We start from the raw sequence: 24933 nt of genomic DNA, 5'->3' as shown, positions 1-24933 counted from the left end.
AAACATTGTCACATTGTTCCATCTCAAAGCCACCTTTTTTAATCATCATTATTTTCAAAGGCAAGATTCACAGAACCATTCAGCAAGAACTGGTAGTGCCAAGGACATAGCTTAATCTCCTAACGTCCAACCAGTCTAGCGTTTATTTAACACGTTTGGTTTGATGATCTGTGTCACCTACCAGTGATGACAGGGGTCACATGCTAGAGTTGACTCAGGTCCATCAATAATTTCCAGCTTTTGGATGCTAACATCTCACTACGGGACTAAACTCAGTTCATGAATGCAGTTAATGAAGTTCCAGTTAGAAAACATTACGATACATTAGCAAGTTGGTATTTGGTCTTGTAGGACCCAAGTTCCCTTCTGCATCCATGACACAAAGAATCTCCAGCCTGGTTGTTTTGGCTGCAGACAGTCAAAAGTTAGCAATACCTATTCCTTAAGGTCTATACTGCGCTTTCAGGCTCTCTCCAGCCATAAAAATTGCTTGATACTTTCAGGCTGGTTATCACACCTCAAGCACATATCGTACAACTTCTAGCCCTCAGGGATCCAAGAGATACTGTAAAATGAGAACCACTGGCTCCATAACTATCAAATTGTGAGAAAGTGCACATTTCAGAGCCCTACAGAATGGTGTCAGAATCACCCACGAGTTTGATAGTGTGGTCTGAGGAGTCTGTCCATATTAGAAGATTTTGTTTTGTACATATATGCAGAATATTCTAGGTTTTGAAGGTTTACTTTTGTTTTTAAAATTTCCTCCATTCATATATCCTCACATGTGATTTTTAATATTTTTGGTAATAAAAACTCAAGGCAAACCAAGATATAAGCAGAAACCGCAAGGAAACAAAAAGAACAAAGCAAGGGAAGTTTTGATTGTCCTGTCTCACAACTACTAAAAGGCAAACAGAACCAGGAAAGTCCACACTAAGAACTCAAGGTATGAAATACAGATACATCCTTTTGCCTTTAACACCACAACACCTACCTGGTAGAACCACGGGAAGACTTGACCTTTAGGGTGATAGCGGCTGTTCACGATACTAAAGAGGGTCTCTGTGACCATAGAAATCCAGTGTTTTGTGGGAAGAAAATCAGGTTCAGTCTGCAAAAATCAAACCCAAGTATTCATTGTTATATTTTTCTTAAATCAGGTCCTACCTGAACAGAAGCTCAGCAGCTGATGTTCCACCTATGATGCATCAGGAATGAGATTATTTTGTCATTCTTATGTACAAGAAGTAGCATCATTGTGATCAGATACTAGTCAGTGAAAGCAAAAATGATCAGAAAAGAGGATGGCTGGGTTTCAGTGTCCACTAGAACTCTATCTCATCTGTCAAAGCCAACAAATAAACGTCTTAGTCATTATGATTCTTGTGAGAAGGTGCCTACACACTGGCTGCTTCTATATAGATCACACAGCAGCTACCAGATGGCCTTCACTGAGCAGGGTGAAAGTTGAACTTCAAAACATGAAATACTTCATATTCACTCACCAGGCCCCCAAACACCTAGTTGTATTGCTTCACTATACTCCACTAAGAGTAGAGAATCTCTTTCCCAGATGGACTCACCTCTGGCATCTCTTCAGTGTCTGAGGAAAGGCTGCTTTCGTATTTGGCTACAGCAACTGCAAGACCAGTTAAGGCAAAAATAGAGTTGCCTTTCACCACTGGGCTGTCTCTGGATGGAAAAAGGCAAACAGTTAAGAAGTGTAATAGAGACGCAGGCAACAAAACCTGTATCCTCAGCACAGGAAAGTTATGCTACGGTGGTCCAGGAGGGAAGGCCTTTGCACCAAGCAACTTTATTTGGCTGTCTTCTAGCTTAGAAAAAATGTATTGCATTACATCTTCAGGAATTAGAGAAAGAACAGGAGAGAAAAGCATTTCAGACTTTTTTTCTTGTTTGTCTTTTATATAAAGTGTAGCACACAGAAAGTTGTACAAAAACAGAAGCTTGCTTCCACTATAATGGGGACTGCCACCCTGCAGAGCAAGGAGCACTCAAAAATGCACCAGTTGGTCTTAGCTAGTACCATCTCTACACAGGATAACACAAAAATCTCCTCAAAGAATACTAGACAGGCAGGTGCCACTTCACTGCAACAGCATCTGTTCAGGAGATTTAGAAAAGCAGCCATCATTGAAATCTCATCTTAAAAAAAAAAGGTTTTGAATTAGTCCCCTATGCTATGAAAACTTTAACATCATGGTAAATGACAGGTTTCAAGGAGTACTAACTTCTACCACAATGAAAACCTTTACTTTAAAAGAACTAAATTAAAAAAAATCCGTCATCTACAAATAAGAGAGAATATAGCTGTGTTTCGTTTCATGAAAAGATAGATGTTGGTATCCCAGTCCTTCCCAGAAAAACTTACAGCAATTTAATCCTGCTGGAACTCTCTTGGTTGTTCTATAATAGCAGCTGAACAATACTAGACCACTTACAGTCTAACACAATATACTACACTTTTTGCATCAGTCTTCCACTTCTAAAAACTTCCCCAACCGTGCTGTAACAATACACCTACACTGCAAATTTAGGCATTTGTTCCAGATACAAAGATCTCTTTTTCACAATAAAAACATTTTCTGGGTTTCTGGTTTGTTTTTTAAAATGTAATAAGACACACAGTTCTTAGCAGAATGTCATTGACCTCTCCTGTTTGGAACACTGAAACGATTTCCTTTCAGATAAGGGACACCTACAAATAATTACAACTTGGTGCTTAGTTAAGTTATTTGAAATCTCTCTGTATTTCTTGCCTTAAGCAATTTCCTAATCTATGTATAGAACATCTGTTCTGAAAGGCTACATTTCATTATGTATCTCAGAGAGAAACTTCTAAATCTGCACACTCGTGATAGCTGGATGCTTTAAATTTAATGAAGGTAAAAATCACCATCCTAACAGAAAATCCTTCTGCTGTTACCTAAAGAAAATTCACCACTCCTTCTCAAGTTAAGCAATGCTTCTACCTCAACTAGTTTTTCTAACGAACTTCTATAACAAAAATCATAAATTTAATTCTGAGACACAGAATATGATAAATTTTATTATTCTGTTCCTGCTTTATTTATCTCTTTCTACTACCTTACCTTAACACTGGTATTAATTGAATAGCTAAAATATCAAACAGATCTTCCAGTTTCATCCGTCTTTAACCAACTCCTTCAAGACAGACTAACATGCAAGGAAGTGGAACAGCTGGGAATATTTTTAAATATCTGAACAATGATAAGTTAAAGGAAGAAGTTCAAAACTTTATGGAAAGTCTTAGTTAAAATCTCCAGAACTCTCAACTCACAAAGTATTTCAAATTAGTTTTTTATACATTTACAAGAATACCAATGTTGAAACAGTCCATGAGATTTCACTGTAACTCTTTCACTGACAACATCTTTATGATTTAAGATTTTATAAGTATCTGTTCTTATGAGGATTCACTATTTCTGACACTTTTGCTGAACCTGGTGCAAGTGGCCAATTTCAGATTAACCAAGGGCAAAGCATAACAGGAAGCTAGCTGCCAGTGGACAGCGAAAGGAAAGAAGTCAAACCACTTTAGCAGGCTATGAAGGAAGGTTAAGACACCTATGGCTTCCCAAAAGCCAAGTGCTAATTCTAGTAGCAAATGAGCATGCCTGTCACAATCTGAAAACATGTTATTTCCTGCCTTTGGGGGCACACTGGCACAAGGAAGACACCTTAACACAAAGTGGGACAGTTCTGAAGAGCCAATACTCCACTAAAGACAAACTAGCTTCCAGATAAATGATGCTTCTTGAGGCAAACAGTCTGCTAGTTAAAAAAGGAACAGACTGATAGCGCATATAGCACTAACCAGGCTTTAATCAAAACATTAGACATCAGCCTTTCTAATAGACACAGTCAGTGGTAAAAATCTCGAAGCATAAGGTGCAGAAGAGTTCCTTTCCTGAACAGTAGTCATGTGAAATCATGGAATGGGCAGACAACCAATTGCAGAAAATACTATCTTATACCTTCTGTGACAAAAGATAAGTCATTCTCATCTGAAATAAATCAGCAGTTCTTACTTGGAAGCACTTTTGATGACATCAGTCAACATATCTCTGACCCTGCAACCGAAACAGAAAGAATTTACACCATGTTCATTATACTAAAACACAAACTCAGTTAATTTCCCCTTACAGCTTACACATGTCCGTTCTAGGTTAACACCTATCTCACCCAGCTATCAGAATTCTTAGCACAAATGAACCACAAGCATTAAACTGTAAAAGGGCTTGTATTCCACCCCATATTTCCCTATGCTCATGTGCACTACCAATGTTTTATTATAAAGAGCTATTATTTGACTTCATCCACTTATTGTAAAATGTAGGTTCATGCAATAGCCATAAATCTGTCCTTTGAGCTGTTACACGTAAGTTTCCATATCACTGTGCTATGTCTTAGCATAATAAAAGAGAATGGACAATCATAACAATCTGTCCAATAGTTACTATACTCCTGGAAACCACTATGGGATGTTATGCTACTACACAGTATAGTAACCCGAATCCATTTAAATGAAAGCCATAGGGGTAGTTACAATTTCTTACACATTACTGTAATTGATTTATAATAGGCTACTTCTCTGCACTTGTTTAGTTCTGCATTCATACCAAGACAGAAGCAGAAATGCAATGAATCTTCTACAGGGCCAGGTTTGGGTGAGGAAAGCGATCCTCTATACTACAACATACAATACCACCCTGCCCATGACTGCCATCCTACGGAAAAAAAATACACTCCAATCACAGGTCCACAGCATGTGATTAAAAGATTAAAAACGTATGCCTTGTAAAATAGGGCCATATGTTATAAGACTGAGTTATACTTAGGCTTTAAAAGAAACCTACTCAGGCTTTCCTTCACAACCACATTGTTTTTGCACACAGTTTCAAACCTACCTACACTGAAAACGCACCAGGTTGGCAAATACCAATGCAAAATTGTGCAGCACTTATGCAAGAAAGCATTAACACTAAAGTTTACATCGAGCTGTCCACAACCAGGTTGTCAGACGGCAACACAAGTGCTTAATGGGTACTGAAGTTAGAGCCCTGAAGCACCAAGGACTCAAGGGGGAATAGGAAAAGGCATGAAAGCTAATACCGAGCCCCCAGTTCACTTACTGCTTTGATTTCTCTACTGTTATAGGGAATTCTGTTCATTTTTTACATAGCTTACATTAACACTATATAGGAAATACAGAGCAGGAATAGGTTCAGGGTAAATCTACAAAAAGGACCACTGCTTTAGGCATTCTTCTCACCTGGAAAATGTTTTTCCTTCATAGCCTATCATAAAGGGAAGGAGCGGAGCAACAACAGAAAATTGTGCTGCTACTACATAAAGAATCTCTTCCACAATACAATGTCACTCGGGATCTTACTATGAAACTCTCTAATCTAGACTTAGTTGGAATAAAACAACAGACACAAATTCCTGTCAAGTGGGACTTAGTTACACCTTCTTGACTGAAATGGGCAAAGAGCATTTTGGTTTTGTTTGTACATACTTTGTTTCCAATGCAGTTATGCACAAGCACAGAAACAGGTTATACTGTCCACGGATACGTAGTTCTTTCCCTCAATAAAGCCTCCCACTTCCCACCTTGTCCCCCTGGCCATTCATATATATGGCTAAATCATGATGGAGACACTCCTCAGTTGACTGAAACAGAAGTAGCTGAGGATGTGCATCAGGGTGTGCATCATGCGCTTGGCTTTAAAGAACATCCTCAGGCTCAACACTGCCAACTTACTGTACAAACTGAGGTGTGTCTCAGTTCACTACCACATACATCATACCATGGCTAACATTTCTTTAATCAATCCGTTTTCAGTGAGACAGCTCACTTAGTGAGTACATGTACATTTTGCTCTTTGTATAATCCTGCTTAACCATGACACAAAAATAGTTTTCCATTCCTTCCAGTTGCTCACCCCACAACTTTCAGACTCTGTAGAGGGGAAGGTACCTGTTACCCTATGCATATAGAAATCCTTACAGTTACCCCATAGTCTCTTTCTTCAGGCTTCCCCTCACCTTGGCCATTGTAACTGGTGTGGTACTTTCCTTTTTTCTTTCCCCCCCCCCCCCAACCTTCATTAGTGCTGATACAGTCTTTAAACCTGCAAAACTAAAGGCTTTGAAGACTTGCCCTCCTCTGTCCCCTCCCTTGCCATTACATGTTATCAGGAGCAGACAGGCACTTCCTTACCAGAGCCAGGCTGTAAATTGTTTGTACTGCACCTCTTCAGGATCCTCTTTTCTTTGTTTTAACTGCAACTCCAGCTCTGCCTGCCTCCCCTGCAGAATTACAGAATAAGTCAGACATGGATCATGATAAGACTTCTTCAGAGAACACTTAGATAGCAGATGTAGCCTTTCACCAGAGGGCTAGTTCATAAGTGAGCTTGACTGCTTTTCATATGCATTCCCCACTGTGATACACAATATATTAAGAATTCATAATTTTTTTTATTGGAGTGAGGAAAACAAGCTGCAGATGGCACAAATGGCCACAGATACTAAGACATATCTCCTAGTCCATGCAAAGAGCCAAGTTCCCTTGGGAAGGGGTACAACAAGCAGGGAATGAGATTTAGAAGCCTTCTTGCTAAAATGGATTCTAATGGGGAAACGTCAGTTTCTTGATTCACTAGTTAAAGCAGAATTCCTCATCCTTTTCCTTTCTATGATCCCAACCTTCCTGTGACCTCCTACAACAATTCTTTCTGTACCTTAAAGGAGATGATATGGATTCTGGCCTCTAACAATTGTTATCTAAACATACTAAGCAGCTTTACTTTAATGTTCAGTCTCCAACAGTGGGACAACTACATGTCAACTTATTTACGTTGTCAGTTGCTGCTCCTTAGTAGGTTATTAAGCCTTACGCGAAAAATATAGGCACATAAACTGTTTTTCAGGTATTGAATGCTTATAGTTTGGGTTTGCATAAAAACCTGAGAATACAGGACAGTCAATCCTGTAAATCCAGATGTCACTCAAAAGGTAACTCTCTATAGAGATTAAAGGAGAATATATAATACACTGACAAAAGAGAAGGCTTCATAAAAATTATGCACAAACCTATTGCAAATTCCCAAACACATAAATATTGGCTTAATTTCTGTACTAAATCAAGACCTGCAGGATCACAATGATGGGGTTGATTTCAGTCTCAAAAACATGCTGAAATCACAAATTGGCAGAAGTGCTTGAGCAAGTCAGGAGACATAATAAAAGACGAGAGGACTTTCAGCTGTCCAAAGGGGAAAAAAATCCTCACACAAGTGTTTTGGTGAACTGGACTCCATGAGTATCTGCCTCCAAACTGTAGAAATTATTACACTACTAGCTGTTCAGAAATACAGAATTACGTATTACCCACACCAATCATCTCCTACTGTAGTCTCTTTAGGTCATCTGAGATGAAATGCACTACAGAAGCACACGGAATAAGTAAAGATACTAAGCCTCCAGTGAGGGACTTCAGAAGCAACAAAACCGGGCTCTATTGCCCTGTAAAATGGCATGAAATCCTAGAGAGCCTTTCAGAAACAAGTCTGGTAAATGCCAAGCTTCTTGTGAATTCTTGCCTTAGAGGGGAAGCAAAATAGCAAAGTAATTACATGCAAGCAACAATGGCCCCCTCTGTAGTTATGACCTAAAATTACAATTTGAATAGCTGCTGCCTGCTTGTAATGGGGTTGGCTTGGCTTAGAATCTGATATTTTGCTCGTGGCCAAGATAAAATTTGTTTTAAAAATGTTAGAGAAGCACATGTTTGCTGAACAGCAAAACACAGAGCAGTCAAAGCTTCCAGAATTCACTTAGCAACCTGAGCTGCTCATGCTAAAAACAGCTGATGTGGCCTGGAAACAGAAATAAATAAGCCCTTCTAGTAGCACAAAGAGAGCCTTCTAGAAGGTAGTCACTTGTTAAAAAGTTTTTTAGATCATTTTGCTGTTGGAAAAAAAAAAAATGACACTACATTGCTCTAGATACCAGGACAGCCAACCTAATGAAAGAGAGGTTTTAAGATGTCTCCTAATCATTAGATAGGGTGGAAAAATCAAAAGATGAGTCTCTCACAGTGTGAGAGTATTATATCCGATTAAGACAACTTCTGTTTAATGAATCATTCCTTGATAGCTTCTGTCTCTTTTGTGATACTATTATTATGAAATTCCTACTCAAATCGATAGGTTAGACCTCTAGCTAAAATTTAACATTCAAAAAATTCTAAGTGACACATTCTGCAACTTGACACAAGAACAAGACTGCAAGAACCTGAACTGTAAGCAGAAGTTATACTTCTACAAGTATCCCAGATTGCGGTGCCATTAACTAAAGACTTGTTTTTATTTCCTTTTCATATCTTTTATTATTAAATACCTCGAGCTTTATTTTTTAAATATTGTATCTCACATGGATGCTCTTGCTGGTAAAAATAAAACTCACACCACTTGACTGAGCATTAATGTGCACAATATTATGCATCTTGAAATTACCTGTAGGACTGCACTGTAGGTTCGACTCATAAATCCTAACCAGGACTGCGGCAGCAGTATGGAGCGGTGCCATTCAGAAGGTTGAATGTTAACCTGTTCAATATACCAGAAAGGGTAGAAGTGCTTTACATTAAGTCTAACATATGCAGAATGTATGTTCTCCAGCCTGTGATTTGCATGCAATCATTTCATCACACCCACAGGATATTACCCATGGCTACAGGAAACTAAAATGATAATGTACTTTGCTCTCCTTTCTGGTTTTACCCACTGCAAGTTACTTTCAACTTCATTACCCAGGCCAGACAAAATTGGCTTCTTGACGTAGTTCAACAGATAATTGATCCCAGAGAGAGCACTGGAATTCTATGTGGCAATGAACCCAACACTTAGTAGCACCAATAGACAAAAATATATACATAACAAAGATGTGTGCAGTTTAGGTTTGTCATAGTTTTTGTAAATCTTAGGTGCTTCCAAAAGTTTTAAACAGACACTTAAAATATATACAAGTAGATGACTATCTAAATATAAAGCAGATTGTTCAAAAAGAGTTAGTATCCACAGCTGGGGTATACACAACTACATTCAAGTACATAGTTCAGATCTCCTTTAAGGAAAGGAATTGTTAAAAAAAAGGAAGGAATCACAAAGCTTTTTTCTAGGAAGCACCAGTATATAACAGGAAGCAAACAAAACCACCTCCAATAGTTTAAAGAAATATGCAATGGCTCTCCCCTCCTGCCTCCTAGTCTTGCTCAGGTATGACAGTCCCAGCTTCAAAACAGAAGAATAACTCAGTCAACTACACAATCTGATGTACAGGCACAGACTTTTCTCAGGAGTCCAACACTGCTCTCTTCAGTAAGCACCACAGCAAACTGACTCTTTCAGAGCATGTTGGAAAACAAAAATGAAGTGATCTCAGTAACAACCCATTTTCTAGCCCTTCGTAGTTAAATGAAGGAATAACAGGAGTAACTTAAACAGAATTTGTCACAATTTCAAGGCCATCAAAAAAATTTTTCCAGGCATCAGGGTCCTACATGATATATATACCTCTTCCCCCACAATTTGTGTGTTATGCAATTTATAAATCAAAATATATTATTTCACAAAAAAATGTGTATCATAACTAATTAACAGAGTCTCTGTTTCCCCTGTGTCCATGACTGTCTTAATTGCAGCAACATTTTAGTAAAGTAAGATAGTTCAGGTGTCCCCTCCTTTTAAACGGCTGTGTTTTCAGACCCACAAACAACATAAGGTCTGTAATTAAAATGATGGATGTGTATTGTTATAACTCATCATATTCCATGGTGGACATACAGAACTGATTTTTCTTGCTACCGTCCAATTATTTCCACTGTCTGCCTCTACCAAAAAGATGAAAAAGCATCATCACAACCTTTTGGACTCCATTGGAAATAAGTTATTTAATCTCAGCAGTTTCCAGGGTAATCAGTTTTTAATAAAGGAAAGTCAAACGTCAGATTGAGGAGAGATGGGATATACCTCAGTATCTGCTGTTTACGGTCTACACTTTCGATTTCTAAATTAAAAGAACACGCCAGACTCCTTGAGTTACGGAAAAATCCCTTGAGCTATGATTAAAAATTGTGCAAAGCCCACCTGGAATAACTAGTCTTGCCAGGCTTAATCCCAGAAGGTTACTATTCTTCCTTTTTATTCCTCCTATTTTATCATGGAGACCAGTGACTGTTAACATGTAAAACACTCTGTGTCTCAAGGAATGCAAAAACCTCCTTTCTCCACCAAGTGCTCCACTGGCCTCCTCCGTACAGAATGGTTAACCAAGATAAACAACTAAACTCCCTTGCCTGTTAATTATCCTCCTAAGTCTTCCTGCGTCATCGCCTCTATTTTATGCCCCTAAATAAAGCAGTCAATATAATTTCTTTACAGGGATTTCATAACAAAGGATTGTGCTAAAGCTTCATGCCCACAGTCTGTGGTGAACTTAAAACAGTTTTAAGTAAGTACTAATACCTCTATACAGATAAAAAAAATCTAAAAATCAACAAAAAGGGATCACCTACTCCAGCTCACAGCCAATATAAATACACCCTGCAAAAAAACCCCAAGAAATCCCATCTTTAAATGACTCAATAGCACTAGTCCTTCCTTTTTCACCAAAATTTTATTCCCATACCCCTCTCATCTCTGCTCATGAATTCTTCCAACGAGTCAACAAACAGCCAAGCCTCCAGTCAGAATAGTTTGCCTCAGGTTCCCAAGGCATCTGCAGCAACTCCAGTCTTCCCCTTTGCCTCTACTCTGAAACTATTTTAGACTCGTGCATTTAGAATAGTCTGGTCTCATGGTGATCTATGAAATTCACCACGCAATCCACACTTGTGCACCAGTGCAAAAGCAGACCTTCAAAACACTTCAGGACCTCATGTAGGAAATATAAAGCTTGAGGTATACTGTAGCATTTAAAGCAACCAGACAACATGGTCTAATCAGAAATGTATTATTAGCGCCTTGCATGTCTTACCTAAAATTTGCAGATGTTCTTGATAACCAGCAGAACTGCTGAGCAGCTTTCAATTTTCTTCATGGCAGTGAATGTTTTGCAGATAGGTGGAATGAGAGAAAGCAAGAGGGAACAGAACATCCTCACATAAGACAGAACACTCAAGTAAAATTCATCTATGACCGAAAACGATTGGACGTAGTGCTGAGGATGATCACATAAGCAGCACTGATACCTGCTATTTCAGCAGAGGAAACCAGCAATTTTTACTTCTCTATCACTGGATAGACGAGAATAACAACTACATTAAGCATTAGTGAACTGATACTAGCAAGCACAGACAAAGCTGACAGTAAGTGAAGTTCAGATTATTTTGGGTGTGCAATCTATGTGTGAGAAGATGTTGGGCAGGTGAGAAGCACACAGAGAGAGGCTAAAGGGACTTCTGAACCAATGACAAGTGGTTGTGAAGCCCTGCCACAAAGGTCCTGGGATGTTCTTAAGAGGCAGCATAGCCAGACCAGGCTGCCAGGTGGTTCTCAAGGGAAGAGCTGCAGCCTGACATCTGAGGCAATAAGAAACACCATGAGCTAGGAGCTAGTAATCTGAGCCTGTTGATCGATGGTTAAGAAGGACACGTCTCCCTGAAAACACACAAGCACAGGCTGTGTTGGCCAAAACCCAACACAGGGAATGCTGGCAAACCACAGAAGACACCACTCCTGTACTTCAGCACTTCTGAATATACATGGCACAAGTTTTGCCTGCTTCTACAAGACTGGAAAATAATTTCAAATGAAATCAGAAGGTCATTTCTCCTCTACAGTGCACTCTTCAATAAAAATCAAACACAATGACAACATCTGGATGAGCTTTCTTTCAGCACTGGTGCCTTTGTGCTGCGGCAGATCTTTGTATATCACTCACTCGTTTTGCACTGATACATAGCCAGCAGAGGGCACACAAAAACTTAGGGAACAGTGAAACTGAGAATATTTCATCACTTCCCTGGGTATTTGAGATAATACTGTTTACAGAATGTAGGAACGATGATATCACTAATATTTATGGTCTGTCTTAAAATCTGCTGTAGAGCAGAAAGACTGGGAATCCCAGTAAATTCTTTTACTAAATATAAACAGGTTTACACCTCAATAGCCCTGCCAACTCACATGGTCCCTAAATTCAGCTCATCTCTAACAATTGTGTGGCTGTGAAAACATGTATTAGACAATAACTGTATGTCAGTGAAACGTTTAGGCATGTATTTAATGTCCTTCTCACAGATGGGATGTAACTGCAGCTTCAGTGACCTCATAAATAAGGCTAGTATTACAATATCTGTGTCAATCAAATAGTGAAATATCATCTCTTTTCAGCTCAAATTTTGCTTAGAGGCTCTTTTTAACATACTTGCATCCATAAACTTCCAAATCCTCCGCCCAGCACTCCTTTGTGAGAAAAAAAAAAAATGCCTTTCTCTGAGGAACATTAGACTGAGGAAAAAAGCAAAAATCTGCCAAGAAACTTATTTCCTACGTACTGTTTTATCCCTGGAGAAGACACATTAAGCAAATTCAGTAGTGGAAACCAGCACAAAGTAGTTCATAACCTGAAGTACATCCATTGAAATACCTAGGCACAGAAGAACACACTACGGTGAATTCTGTTCTAGAAAATCCAGCTTCATGCACAAAGTTTGAATAAGCCTTTGAATTTCTTCGGTACATCAAAATCAAACCATGAAAGAAACGTACAGAAGGGGCTTTCCCCTTTAGTGCTCAAAGATGCATGCTATCACAGCACATCTACTGAACACACTTAAAATAAAAGTAGGGGATGCCTCTTCCATGATTATTCAGAGTGGCTAACGTGATTATTATTTGTAGAGCAGTATTTAATACTGTACAACTCACCACTGGCACCCAACTTTTCAATTGTGCCTTTAAATATTACTAATTACTGGAGCAAAATAACTGTGCTATTTCCAACACAAAGACAGCACATGAATATTGAGAAGCACACAAAGCCAAGGCCACCCTCCTTTATTTTAAAAACACTGCACGGTTTCAGACTGTCAAAGACACCATCTATCACATCTGTGTGCCAAAACCAGAGTGCCTCTGTGCTTTTTGCATGTAGCATGAACTGTTCCCTTCACCTCCACTAAAGAAAGATGAGTAGCTAGCTGAAAGCCCAATAGCTTTAACTCAAAACATACTTTTACAGAAGTATCAAAACATATGGTACATGATGTGAACATACGTGACTACTCATCCTCACTCATCTTCACAACAGACATAAGTGAAGCTGGTAAGAGATTATTCCTATGAAGTCCTAGGAAGAATTACTCCAAAAACTGAAACAGTCACAGGTAATTATTAACTAATCTAGTAGAGGTCACTGTGATAAACCTCAGGGATGTACGGTATGATCCAGGCAGCTGCAGAGAAAACGAAGAAAACCCATGGTCTACATTACTTCTGAACACTGTGAATACAGTAACTTACATGTCCTCTCAAAAGAGAGATTAACAAGCTCTGTTTAACAATAAATCAAACAGCATATCCTCATTTCTGGGGGAAAGATGATCTTCTGCTTTCAAGTAACCAGTGACCAGCAATACAGTATTTCAAATGCACCACTGCTTTCTGAACATATGTTCTGCCTCCCATGAGATACCAGTTCAAACAATATCCAAAAACCTTTCTGCATCTTAATCTGATCCTGCTGACAGGTATTAACAGCTGCATCCAATCCCTCAGCTGGAATACAACATAGGAGATAGAGTAAATTTGGCCCATTATGGTTTAACAGTAAATTACCTTTTTACTGTTGTTGTTAGTTAGATTTGAATGGCAGCTAAGCCCAGGTATTTGTTATTTGTATGTTTTATAGCCTTTTAAACACACAAGAAGAAATAATTTCCTCTCCATACAAAACTCATGTAGCACCTTTTTGGTTGTTTTTTTTTTTGGTAGCAGAATCTCAGGTATCACATTTAAACATAAAGAATCTCACGAAAATGAAACTGATTGCCTCAAGGCCCTCTCCAATGCCTCAAATTTCAGAAAACTAAGCATAATTATAGCAGCTAAACATATGCAGATACAGACAGATATGCAACCTGTAAGTTCATATTCTACAGATGTGAGCATAGATCAAAATCACTGAAGAGATAAAAACATTTTTATGCCAGCAGGGCAATTATATTGATGACTGCTAATCCCTAACTAAAGATATGACAAATGCTGAGGAATTTTAGAGATAAAATAAATGGATGCTTTTTATCTTCCAATTAATTGTAATTTCTCGGTGCTTACATTCACTCCACAGTTTTCTCAGAGCTTTATGCTGACTGCAATGGTTCAAGGGCAACTTTTAGTCTTCTTTTGCACGAAATGCTTCCTAAAAAGTCACAAAAAGAGATAACCCCTCCTCAAAATAAAAAGGAGTCAAAGCAGTAGAAAAGAAGTGTCGTTATGGTAGTTCAAAACCCCTAAAAAAACTTCTTGATGTGCTGTGTTGAACTCTGAAGCAATGACTTTCCAAAATCTCATTAATTTCTACATCCACTGCAGGGAGAAGATGAGCCTAGGTCCTACTAACTCAATTTTCTTAGACCAGTACTGCTATTTGACAGCTTTATAGCTTAAGCTCCTTGTTTTCATTGTTAAACTCTGCTCAGCAGAAGAACACTGAGGACTAAATAAACACCAAGCCATGAAATTAAGTTAGATGAGCACAGGGACTTGCTTCTCTTCTAGCCAAAGGCCCAAATACTTTTTTCCTGACAAGCTTAACTCAAATTGCATCTATGTACAAAGGAAAAAAAAAGAGCAAGAAAAAGCTTTTTTTTGTCTTTTAAAGCTGTGTAAGCTGAGACCAGAAATACTGATATATTTTCATCAAAAGTTTATAGCTATTGTGAATTTTCACTGAAAGGTGCAGTTAGGATTGTGTGAAGATGTCTTGTGTTTAGGTTTATCTTTCAAACATGGATTTTTTTTTGGTTTTTTTTAGTTTTACTACACTTTGAATCAATTGACTTTGTAAAATACTGAGATACTTAATAATATTTCATTCTCCAGCCATTGGTATGCATTCACTACATCCAATGAAAAACCCACGCTTCGTCAACCAAACCATTTTAAGGTTGTATTACTATGAAGGTAGCTTGTTAGCACAAGTCAATTTTTGATGTGCTGCTGGATATTATAATCACTGCTAGCACACACAAATGATTATTTTTAATTTTTTTTTACCAGAGATTGTATTTGGTGCTTTAGTAAGGGAACATGTAAGTGTATATACAACATAGTGTTTTAGAATTGATCTTAGTCCCACTGTAATTCGGTTTATGTAACACTCTAAAAGATGCCTTTTATTATAATATAATTAAATATATTTTCCTCCAGAACCTCTGCCACTAAACCCAGGTGCTACTGAATGAAACATCTACATAGAAGGCAGAGCTTTTCTGTCTGGATGCTGCGCAAGGTCACACTTCATTCATAACTCCTTACTCTAAATCTGCTCCTCTGACATGTTATACAATATCCTTGTGGACTTCCCCTGGTGCTCTCTACTGAAGCATCCAAGTAGTTAGAAAACATTCACTAATTTACTTGCATACTCCTGTGATGATGAGGGGTATTATCTCCAATTTCTGGTTTCATTCTTTAGCAGTAAAGATGTCAAGATAGAAAATACTCGTTAAATTGTTTAGATATCTTAAGACTTGTGTTTAAGGGTATTGATTTGGTATTTTATTTTATAATTTTTACTAGTTTGAGAGAGGAACTTTCCAACTGAAGTACTTCATAACCCTGTTGACTCTGCCTTCATAACACAGCCCCAGGAGAGATTTCTACACCTCAGTCCAACTGCTGCAAACTGCCTTTTGTCCTTGCACCACTTGGTCTCACCTCTGCTGGGATCCATGTGGTGTCTCTGTGGCCACAAGACATGATTATTACTTTTTGTGGCTTCTGAGTTCAGAAAGACCAAAATAATAAGATGTTGTATGACAGGTAAAATTTTTATGTGTACGACAGCACACGGAAGCATTTGAGAGATGGTACAGAGCTGGAAGCCTGCACTAGGTAGAAGTAGCCACTTTCAGCATGGGACACATTCACATCGCTTGACTGGAAACCTCAGGCAAACTATCCTGCAGACAGGTTTCCTAGAGAGGGAACTAACTTCTTTGCTCCAAAGAGACTGAGGGAGTGAATCAGTACAAATGCAGTGTGAACAAAGCCAGGAGGGAGCCACGTGGGTGCATCCCAGGTTCAGAACGTAGCCCCCCATGGACTTTCCACTGCAGACACCTGTGTTACTTGTCAGGCTTTCAGTTTGTAAACAGAAAACTCTCCAAAGCCTGTGCACACGACATTCCCACTCAAATCCTGTGCTGTACTTCTTTTGTAACAGAAAGTGTTTGGTGTCAGTGATTTTATTAGAATCATAAAGGAATTTTGCAGCAGGGAGGCTCCAGGTCTATAGGGCATGATTCACAAACCAAAATCAGGACCCCGACACACTCCATCTGCAGCCCATGTCCCATTCTATCTCTTCCAACTTCTTCAACAAGTATAGTATGAGTGTTAGATAAAACACTTGCTTTTATTATGCAGTTGTGGTTCACTGTCAACACAGGATCCATCCTGTGCTCTGAAGAAAAGGCTCCTCAGTACACAACAGCATATAATCATGTTATCTTCATTAGCATCAAAGTGCTGTCATGGGACAGAGAAAGGAGGAATAATGGGACTGTTTAAACTTTTCTGTCCTTGAAAAGTAGAACAAGAATTGGTATTGCTGTGGGGCAGGGAAAAAAAAAATCATCTTTAAAATGTCCAGATATTCATTCATTGTTTTTATTTCCTGACATACTGCCGAAGAGTCTATCTAAATTTTATAGAACTTTTAAAATTGTCATCTATGCTCTCTTGCTCCTATCAGACTGATATAATTCATACATTCTTATTTATGTCCTGTGAGCAGAAACTTCACCCTTAGATGCATGTAATTAACCTCTGCAGCAATACAAAATTATCATATTAACAGATTTTTTTTAACTTTTAAAGAGATTAATACACTACTACTTTTATTAACTGCTCTCATTGGCATAAAGTTGGGAAAGGAAGAGTTATTTCCCTAGATCCAGTTTAACTACTTATTTTGTTTCACTGCTTTCCAAAATTTTCAAATATCGACTTTCATATCAACCATAAAAGTACTTTAATTCTCAACTCTGAAAGATTTTGTTACAAGCACTTTATTTTCTGTAATGATTAAGTGGGAGTTTAGTTCATACCCTTTTTCCAAAGCTACCACAAAGGTAACTGCATGGTTTCAGTGGTATAACCCTAATAGGGCAGGGAGCTGAAACATTTAAGAGAGAATAAAATACCAAGTCTTGGCAAGGTGAAGCTGTCACAGAGTCCAATCACTGTTCCAACCTACTAGTCACCTACACATATCAGCTATAAGGCAGGTATTGTAGTCTGCAAGGCAGATAAAGGCAAAGGTCAGCTTCTGTTTGTTCTACTGATTTTCAGCAGAGGTACTTCAGCAGTGAACACTTAAAAAGAGATATTCACACGTTCAATTCAAGCTACTTGTCCCACACAGAAACTAAGTTAATTATGATACATTCATACAAGCTATTGCCAGTTGATTCTAATTCCTAATTGGCATAAACAAATTAGGTAGTAAGGCAGGGAAGGAAGCATAGCGCTTCCGAGAAGGGAAGAAAAGCCAGCAGATTACCTCGTGAATAAGGGCTACCAACATTTGCTGGAAATTGCGTCCTCTGCTGGCCAGAAACCGAGGAATAGGCTTTCCATCTTTGCCCATATGGACTGGAAGGTCATAACACAACAACATGCCAGCTTAAAAAGGGAGGGAAGGAGAAAAATAGGTCAATATCAATATGAATGCTAATAGTTCAGAAGTCCTCCGCAATTCAGTGGAGAACCGAAAACAAAGATAACTTAATAAAGCCAATACCTTAAAAGCATCTGTAAGCATATGCAACTGACACATCTGTGTTTCTTACACTGATTTACTCTCAGACTCATAGAAATCTTTGGGTCAAAGCATGTAGACTTGTCTAACTTCATGAAAGTGACAGCTTACCTGCAAGGCCTGGTGTCATTCCTGGTTGTTTGTTCCTCTCATACATTTTTAGCAAGAAGTTTGGAACACCTGCCACAGTCTTCCCCTGATCTGAGCGTGTGGTCCCTCCTCTCAAAGCAGAATGATACACACCACGGGGCATGTTGGTCATCTCCTGTTTCACAAGTGATGTTGCAAACTCTTCAAATGCTGGATGAAGTGCAGGAAAATGACGACAGAGGAAAGGGAATGTCAGAGCCTGATGACTAAGAGACCAAAAAAAACCCCCATAAAACCCAAAATGACACCTGTGCTTCAGAGGAGATATGCTTAGATAAACTAGTGATGACACACTCAGATGAAAGCTCAAGGTCAAAGCACTGAGAACTCTTCCTAAGTCTCCCTGACACCATACATGCTGCCAATGCAAATTCAAGAGGCTCTGAGGAAGTCATGTCAGATACTAAGGCTGAGAGGAGCAGTGGCCTTAACTATTCCATGAGCTGTTGATTGCATTATTTGACTGCTATGATAATAACACTAGCACATACTGACAGAGAACAATGAAAAATAAAACAGATGTTTACCAACATTGTGAAAAATATTGTCTCTAAAACCAGGTTGTCCTTAAAGACATTTAAAAATGTACAATGCAAAGAGAGTAGATGGGAGAGAGCGCGCCTATATGCAAACCGGGGATACAGAAAGTATTACCTTGATTTCTGTTACCATAGCAGTACAAATTGTTTATTAAGTTCTGTGCTCTCAAGCTATGCATTTTATAGTCTAACCAGCTTTAAAGTTACACAGAATTGCTATAAAGTTATTGTTCATTTGTGAAGTCAATCTGAGAAGCCTTTACAGGCACGTGTTGGAAAAAAGGGCTGTATTTCTGTACATACATATATATGACTGCATGGCATTGGTTACCACATCACAGAGTGCCAGCATTGTACCAGCACCTTGCAAACCTGATATGTTTAAAAGCCTATAGTGCTTTTGTTATACAAATGAGTTAAGGGGACTTATAACAACTGTTTCACACCAGGCTTGAAACTTTGGCGTACAAGCTTCCAAATCGCATACAGGCCTGCTTTGACTCGGAACTACAGGACAAAGGAGACAAACAGGCACTTGCTCATCCTTTCTGGGTCCAAGAAATACATATGGCAGCTCAGAATAAAACAGTTTTACACTGGAACTTCCTCACATTTCCTTTTCAGCAAGTTTCCATGATTTTCAGCAATATTCTTTCCTCATTCAACTTCATAGTGGAGGGCAGTCTAAATGTGACAGGTTTTTGTAGCATAGCAGGAAGGGCACCTACATCTGGGCATTTTTTTCTCTACCTGTAATGTCAATATTCTTCAAAAACTTCAGAACGCAGCTAGCAATTTTCACTACAGTGATTCAATCAGAAACCAGAAGTTTTTGTCCCCAGTCTTCAACGTGACATACTCTTTCAACAAAACTAAGTTTGACATGAAAACACTATCCACCCACCTGCCATAGGATTTTATAAGAGTTTTTTTGTGTATGGTGGCTGCAGTAATAGAAAAGAAATCCTCTGAAAGAGAACAGCTCCTTCTCTGCCATCCACATTGACAGAGATACCCTAGCACAAGTAATGCCACTGCTGTCATATTACTGCACTTGCTAGTTATGTCGAAGGACTTAATGCTTACAAGCCACTCAAAAGCAATTTTTCAGGCAAGAGATACAGCCCAATGTTCTAGGTTGACAGATATAACTCAAACTAGACAATGTGGATAAATTTAATGAAACACCTAGCTGTGCAGCAAGTGCTAGAATATCATAGTTTAATTCTACCAATCAGTTTGAAGGCTAAAAAAAAACCCCAACAACAACAACAACAACACAGGAAAAAAAATTCTTAGCATCCTTCCTGCAGAGATATACTTCTTAATAATAATTATAATGCTCAGACAACAGCTATTACTGTTTGTTATATGGGATTGTTTTTAATTCTCTGTCTACCAGGATTCAGGGAAATCTAAGACATTGAGAATGAAAAACTACTAAAACAAAAAATAATACGGCTGTCATACTCTTCCTGATAGACTGTGGACTCTAATGCTCTGAAACAATATGGAAACTGAAATGACAAATCAGTTTTAAAGGAGTTTGATAGAAAATATTGCCTAAAACTTAACTTTCAAATAAGCAGACAGCTATGGTAAATTGGAATTGCAGCATGTTCCAACCAACTGCCATGGGAAGTCTACTTTTACCTGTTTCCTTATTTTTCCTCAGCTCTGTTGCAGAAATAGACCCTATAGATTTGTTTGTAAGCTTGGACATTTTCTTCCCACAGATTTGGAGAAGACACTTGGAAAAGAAAAAAAAAAAACAAACCACCACAATTCAACAGTAATGCCAGCACCAAGGCCGCTTTCTGGCTGGAACCTTCTAACTGCAGCTGCCATAGCATTAAGTGTTCAGCTCTTCAGGAAGAAGAGTTTCCTCCTCCTGCAAGGATTTAAGGAGAAGGAGGGAAGAAAAAGCAGCAGCAATTCAGAGTTTAAAGAATCAGCAAGGAAAAGCAAGAAGAAGGGAGATCTCACAAGCAGCAAGCTAAACTTCCCTTAGAAGCTTCAGCTGATTTGGTGTGCATCAACAAGGACTTTGGGGGAAACTCTGAGAAACAAAAACTGTCTTCTTAAAAAGCACCTTGGTCCTTCTCCTTCTAATTAGTAAAGAAGTAGTGAATTAATCTGAATAACGTACAACAGCAGGATTCCAGCAGGTGAGATGGCACAAATTCAGCTTCAACAGAACTTTGTGGCTTTTGGTCTGTCTTGGATGTTGTCTTGTGAAAGCAGTTTTGCACCCTTTCAGTGGAGCAATCAACTCACAATCATCACCTCTGCCAGTCACTAAAGTTTTTGCTCAACTGTTATGTATTCTGTGTTAACTAACAGTGTTAGAAGATGAAGACTCCCCTGAGGGAAAATCTGTTCAGTGAATGTTAGAGTTGGAAAAGCTATTTGCACATTTGTTTTTATAGCAGTTTGTGGTAGCTACATCTTTTTATTCCAGCTGTTGTCTCTGAAGTCCATTTTGGTTTGCCATCTTCTTGTTAAGTTGCCTGTCTCAGCATCCATTACACAGCTTGAGTTTTCTGCCCAGATATATCACTCTTTGAAGTAGGTTATGGCACTCTTCTCCACAAAGCTGCTAGAACTTACTGGTTAGTGCACAGAGATTCTCTAGGAGAGGCTGCACATACTCCAGCCTCCAATGCATGGAGTATTTAACAAATGGATCTTTCGAAGAGCCCTCACTGCAGGAGAATACTATGAAATACCACTACTACTATCTCATGGCAATGTTTACAGGTTGTAATCACACATCAAGATCCCAGGCATGCTACAAATAGTGAAATAACAATGCCTGTGTCCATGCACCAACGTCACAGTCTTCTCACAGGAGGTGAAAAGTAGCATTAATGAGAGTAACCAAACAAACACTAAAAATCCCAAACACTAAAAGTGATTCAACTGTACAGGTGTCAAAAAAAGTGCAGCAACCAGAGACCGTATGTTGAAGCATACTTCAGTATCAATATGCATCACTAAAATTAAGCATTAAGCATAGCAACTAATATCTGTATAGATTAAGTAGATTTTGTATACAGCATTGTTTCAATACTATTAATACTCTGTTTATGAAACACTAAGGTATTGGTTATGTTTGGTTTTGTGGTTGGTTTTTTTTGTGTGTGTGGGGTGTGTTGTTGGGGTTTTTTTTCGGTTGTTGTGGGGTTCTTTGTTTTTGGTTTTGGTGGGGGTTTTTTGGTTTTGTTTTTTTTCTCTCTCTCTCTTGAGTCTGTGCTGGGCTAAAATACAGAGCTGCCTTGAAAAACATCTGCTCAGTCCTCCCTATTGAAGTTGCACTGTGATGAAACAATGGGTATTTGAAGTAAAAAATAAGCAACTAGCTTTTCCTATAGGACAGATGAAGATTTTTAATTTATGTTGTAAGCATTTTTTCTACCATCATGACCTCTGACACACTGTCCACCTAAAAACGGGTTGGGGGTTTTATTTTCTTCTGAACTTTTACTTTACATTTTTTCCTGTAATTTGGTAAGATATTTTCCCAGAGGAAGAAGAAAAATGCTGCACTTTAACATGACACTCCATAATAAGAAAGCTGCATGTATGTGCAGTCACTGTGATTACAAATTTGCACAGTAACCTCAAACACTGAGTATATCATACCTCCTAAAACATAAGCTGGTGTTAGAGACAACAGCTTGATATATGAAGAGCCTGGAACAAAATGATCTGCCTCCTTCTCTTCTTCCTCTTCATTCATGTCTGCCTCCTCCAGTGGGTCAACTACTGGTCGTGCCTGAAAGATTGAAAAAAAGGAAATGTCAGCACGAAATTCCAAATCCTCATTATTTTTCATGATTCTAAGGGTCAACCAAGTGTCAAAAATACTAACTAAATATGGTAAGTTCTCCATTTCATTAATGTGAAGTTGAAAGAATATAAGCTTTTCTTCTACCTGAATGAAAGGCAAAACTGCTTGATAAAAAAAAATCACATGGCTGTTTAAATCCATATCTCTAATATTAAAATCAATCTTGACACTTACAGATCGAACTTATATTACTAAAACTTACTTTTCACTCTGATTCCTCTTCAATTAGAGTAAAAAAAAGTTTTGTACTGGTACTTCAATATACACACATTCATTTTCAGAATTTTAAAAACTGCAACATATTTACAATGCTTTCAATGAAAACGTACTCATTTTCTAATGACTGTAAAGTAAGAGCACTAATAATATAAAGCTACGTATTACTGTGAAAGATTTAGTATTGCAACAGCATTTAGAGATTTCCCTTATTCTACCTTGTGCTCTTCTATGCAAAACACATTTTTCATGTATAAGGTTTATGCTGAACTCTTCTCAACAACTTATATAAAGCAAGTAAATCTTTGAATTTTAAAGTAGCTTATTCCAACCTTTTCATAATAGCCAATTACAACACAAAAATGGAGCTAATCTTGTAAAAATGCAGTAAATAAAAACTTACAGAAGTATTTACTATGCCATAAAGTACCAATGGACTACTGATTGTTGCCTATTCTCACTTAAAAGGTTATTCTAAAAAAAAAAAAAGTCACATGGATGACCTTATACGTTCACTTTCTTGCACTATTTCTTTTTGTAAGGTTCTTGAGAGTCAACTAATCAGAGTGAAGTTTGACTTTAACAGCCCTCTACATACTTGAAGAGCTTTCCAACAAGCATCGTGATTTCTCTCTGTCTGCCTTTATCAACAAAAAAGCAAAAGGTTATGCTGTAAAAGTTCAGAACAGAAACATGGGAAGTGTTTTCAGATTAATTCCAAAAATAGGACCTACTTTTCAACTTGACTTGCCCATTTCAGGAAAATAAGCACTAAGCATGAGTGTGACTGCAATGGATGAAGCAGTAATCACAAGAGCTGCTTAGTGTTAAGACTCAACTACAAGCATTAACAAAAGAGCATAAAATGCAAACTGAGTGTCCAAAAATAACCTGCTGATTTAACTAAAGAAAGAAGTAAAGCTACCTTGTGACTGCTTAGACCTCACTCAGGCTCTATTTGTGCCCTTCCCCTCTCATAAGCCTTGGTTATGCTCATCATACATAATATAATCCCATTCCACCAGCAGGATCTCATATCCCTTCTATGAGGCTCTGACGGTTGTCTGGTAGAGATGGCAAAAGGCCTTCCTTCCCTTCCAGGAGTTTACAACCCATGTCAGATGTCCTTACTATTAAACATACAACATTGCTACCTGTTCAGGAAGATGAATAATTTTATGTTCTTCAGGACGAAATGATGAGAGTGATTTATAGGCTGAAATGGCTACAACAGCATCCTAGAAAATTAACAGGAAGAAAAAGAAAATCACAAGCACAGAATATGGTATTGCTGCCTACTGGACACTCCACAGAAAGAGCCTAGTCGCTAAGCACTGAATGCTGAAAAAAACTTTAAAATAACAATGTTTTCCTGAGGCATGCACTCTCAATTTATTACTTTATATTAACAATGCAAACTAGCAAGACCAATTATCTAGGCTTGATAGCAAACATTCTGATTGCTACACTCCTTTACTGCTGTGAGTGTAGTTTACATAGAAATATTTGAGCTATATTTAAACTCAAATACTTTGGTTCCACCAGTCCCACCGTAATGATGGTCCAACATTCCCACCGTGTTACAATACCCCACCAAATAACTGGGTCAGTTGTCACAGCTGCAGCTTTGCCAAGAATGATTCACCATGTTTAGGCTGAAATCTACCAGTGGAGTCAAAATAGTTTGCGCTACAGTTCTCCTTAAGATTGGCAGATGCTAGAACCATCAGTTACCACTTTTCATCTGCATTACATTGCTTCAAAAACAGTGTTATACAGTCAATGACAAGAAGAAATCGCTATTAGAAAATGAGACTGCTGACGCTGAGAACCTTGTCTTGAAAGAAAGGTATAAAACTTAATAGCCAATTGCTGACACCAGGAATTAACATTTTCGGTTGTATCACCTACCTTGTTTTGTGTGTTGTTCCAAAGGAAGCTGATAACTTGAGCTTTGAATTTCTATAAAAGCAAACAAAACAGGTATTCAGATTTTCTTTAACCAAATAAGCAGTTGAAAGAGAGGCAGTTACACAAAAGAAACTGCTGCCACATCAACATGCACTGAGC

At 38.3% G+C, this 24933-nt stretch overlaps 1 protein-coding gene across 2 annotated transcripts in view; it reads right to left on the bottom strand.

Moving 5' to 3' along the window:
- The window catches only part of FOCAD (focadhesin), a 109449-nt gene that overhangs the window by 28719 nt on the left and 55797 nt on the right, over positions 1–24933 (bottom strand). For both annotated transcript variants that reach the window (XM_065657889.1, XM_065657891.1), the window contains 10 exons: positions 24775–24825; positions 24018–24101; positions 22440–22572; positions 18217–18405; positions 17848–17969; positions 8571–8663; positions 6272–6360; positions 4077–4118; positions 1587–1695; positions 998–1114 (listed from right to left, as the gene is read on the bottom strand). In XM_065657889.1, the coding sequence (XP_065513961.1) occupies positions 998–1114; positions 1587–1695; positions 4077–4118; positions 6272–6360; positions 8571–8663; positions 17848–17969; positions 18217–18405; positions 22440–22572; positions 24018–24101; positions 24775–24825 (1029 nt within the window). The remainder of the gene's footprint in view (positions 1–997; positions 1115–1586; positions 1696–4076; positions 4119–6271; positions 6361–8570; positions 8664–17847; positions 17970–18216; positions 18406–22439; positions 22573–24017; positions 24102–24774; positions 24826–24933) is intronic.

Source organism: Caloenas nicobarica, chromosome Z (assembly GCF_036013445.1).
Source record: "Caloenas nicobarica isolate bCalNic1 chromosome Z, bCalNic1.hap1, whole genome shotgun sequence".
NCBI lineage: Eukaryota > Metazoa > Chordata > Aves > Columbiformes > Columbidae > Caloenas > Caloenas nicobarica.
Note: the sequence above shows the minus strand (reverse complement) of the source record. Positions and strands in the feature narration are given on the sequence as shown.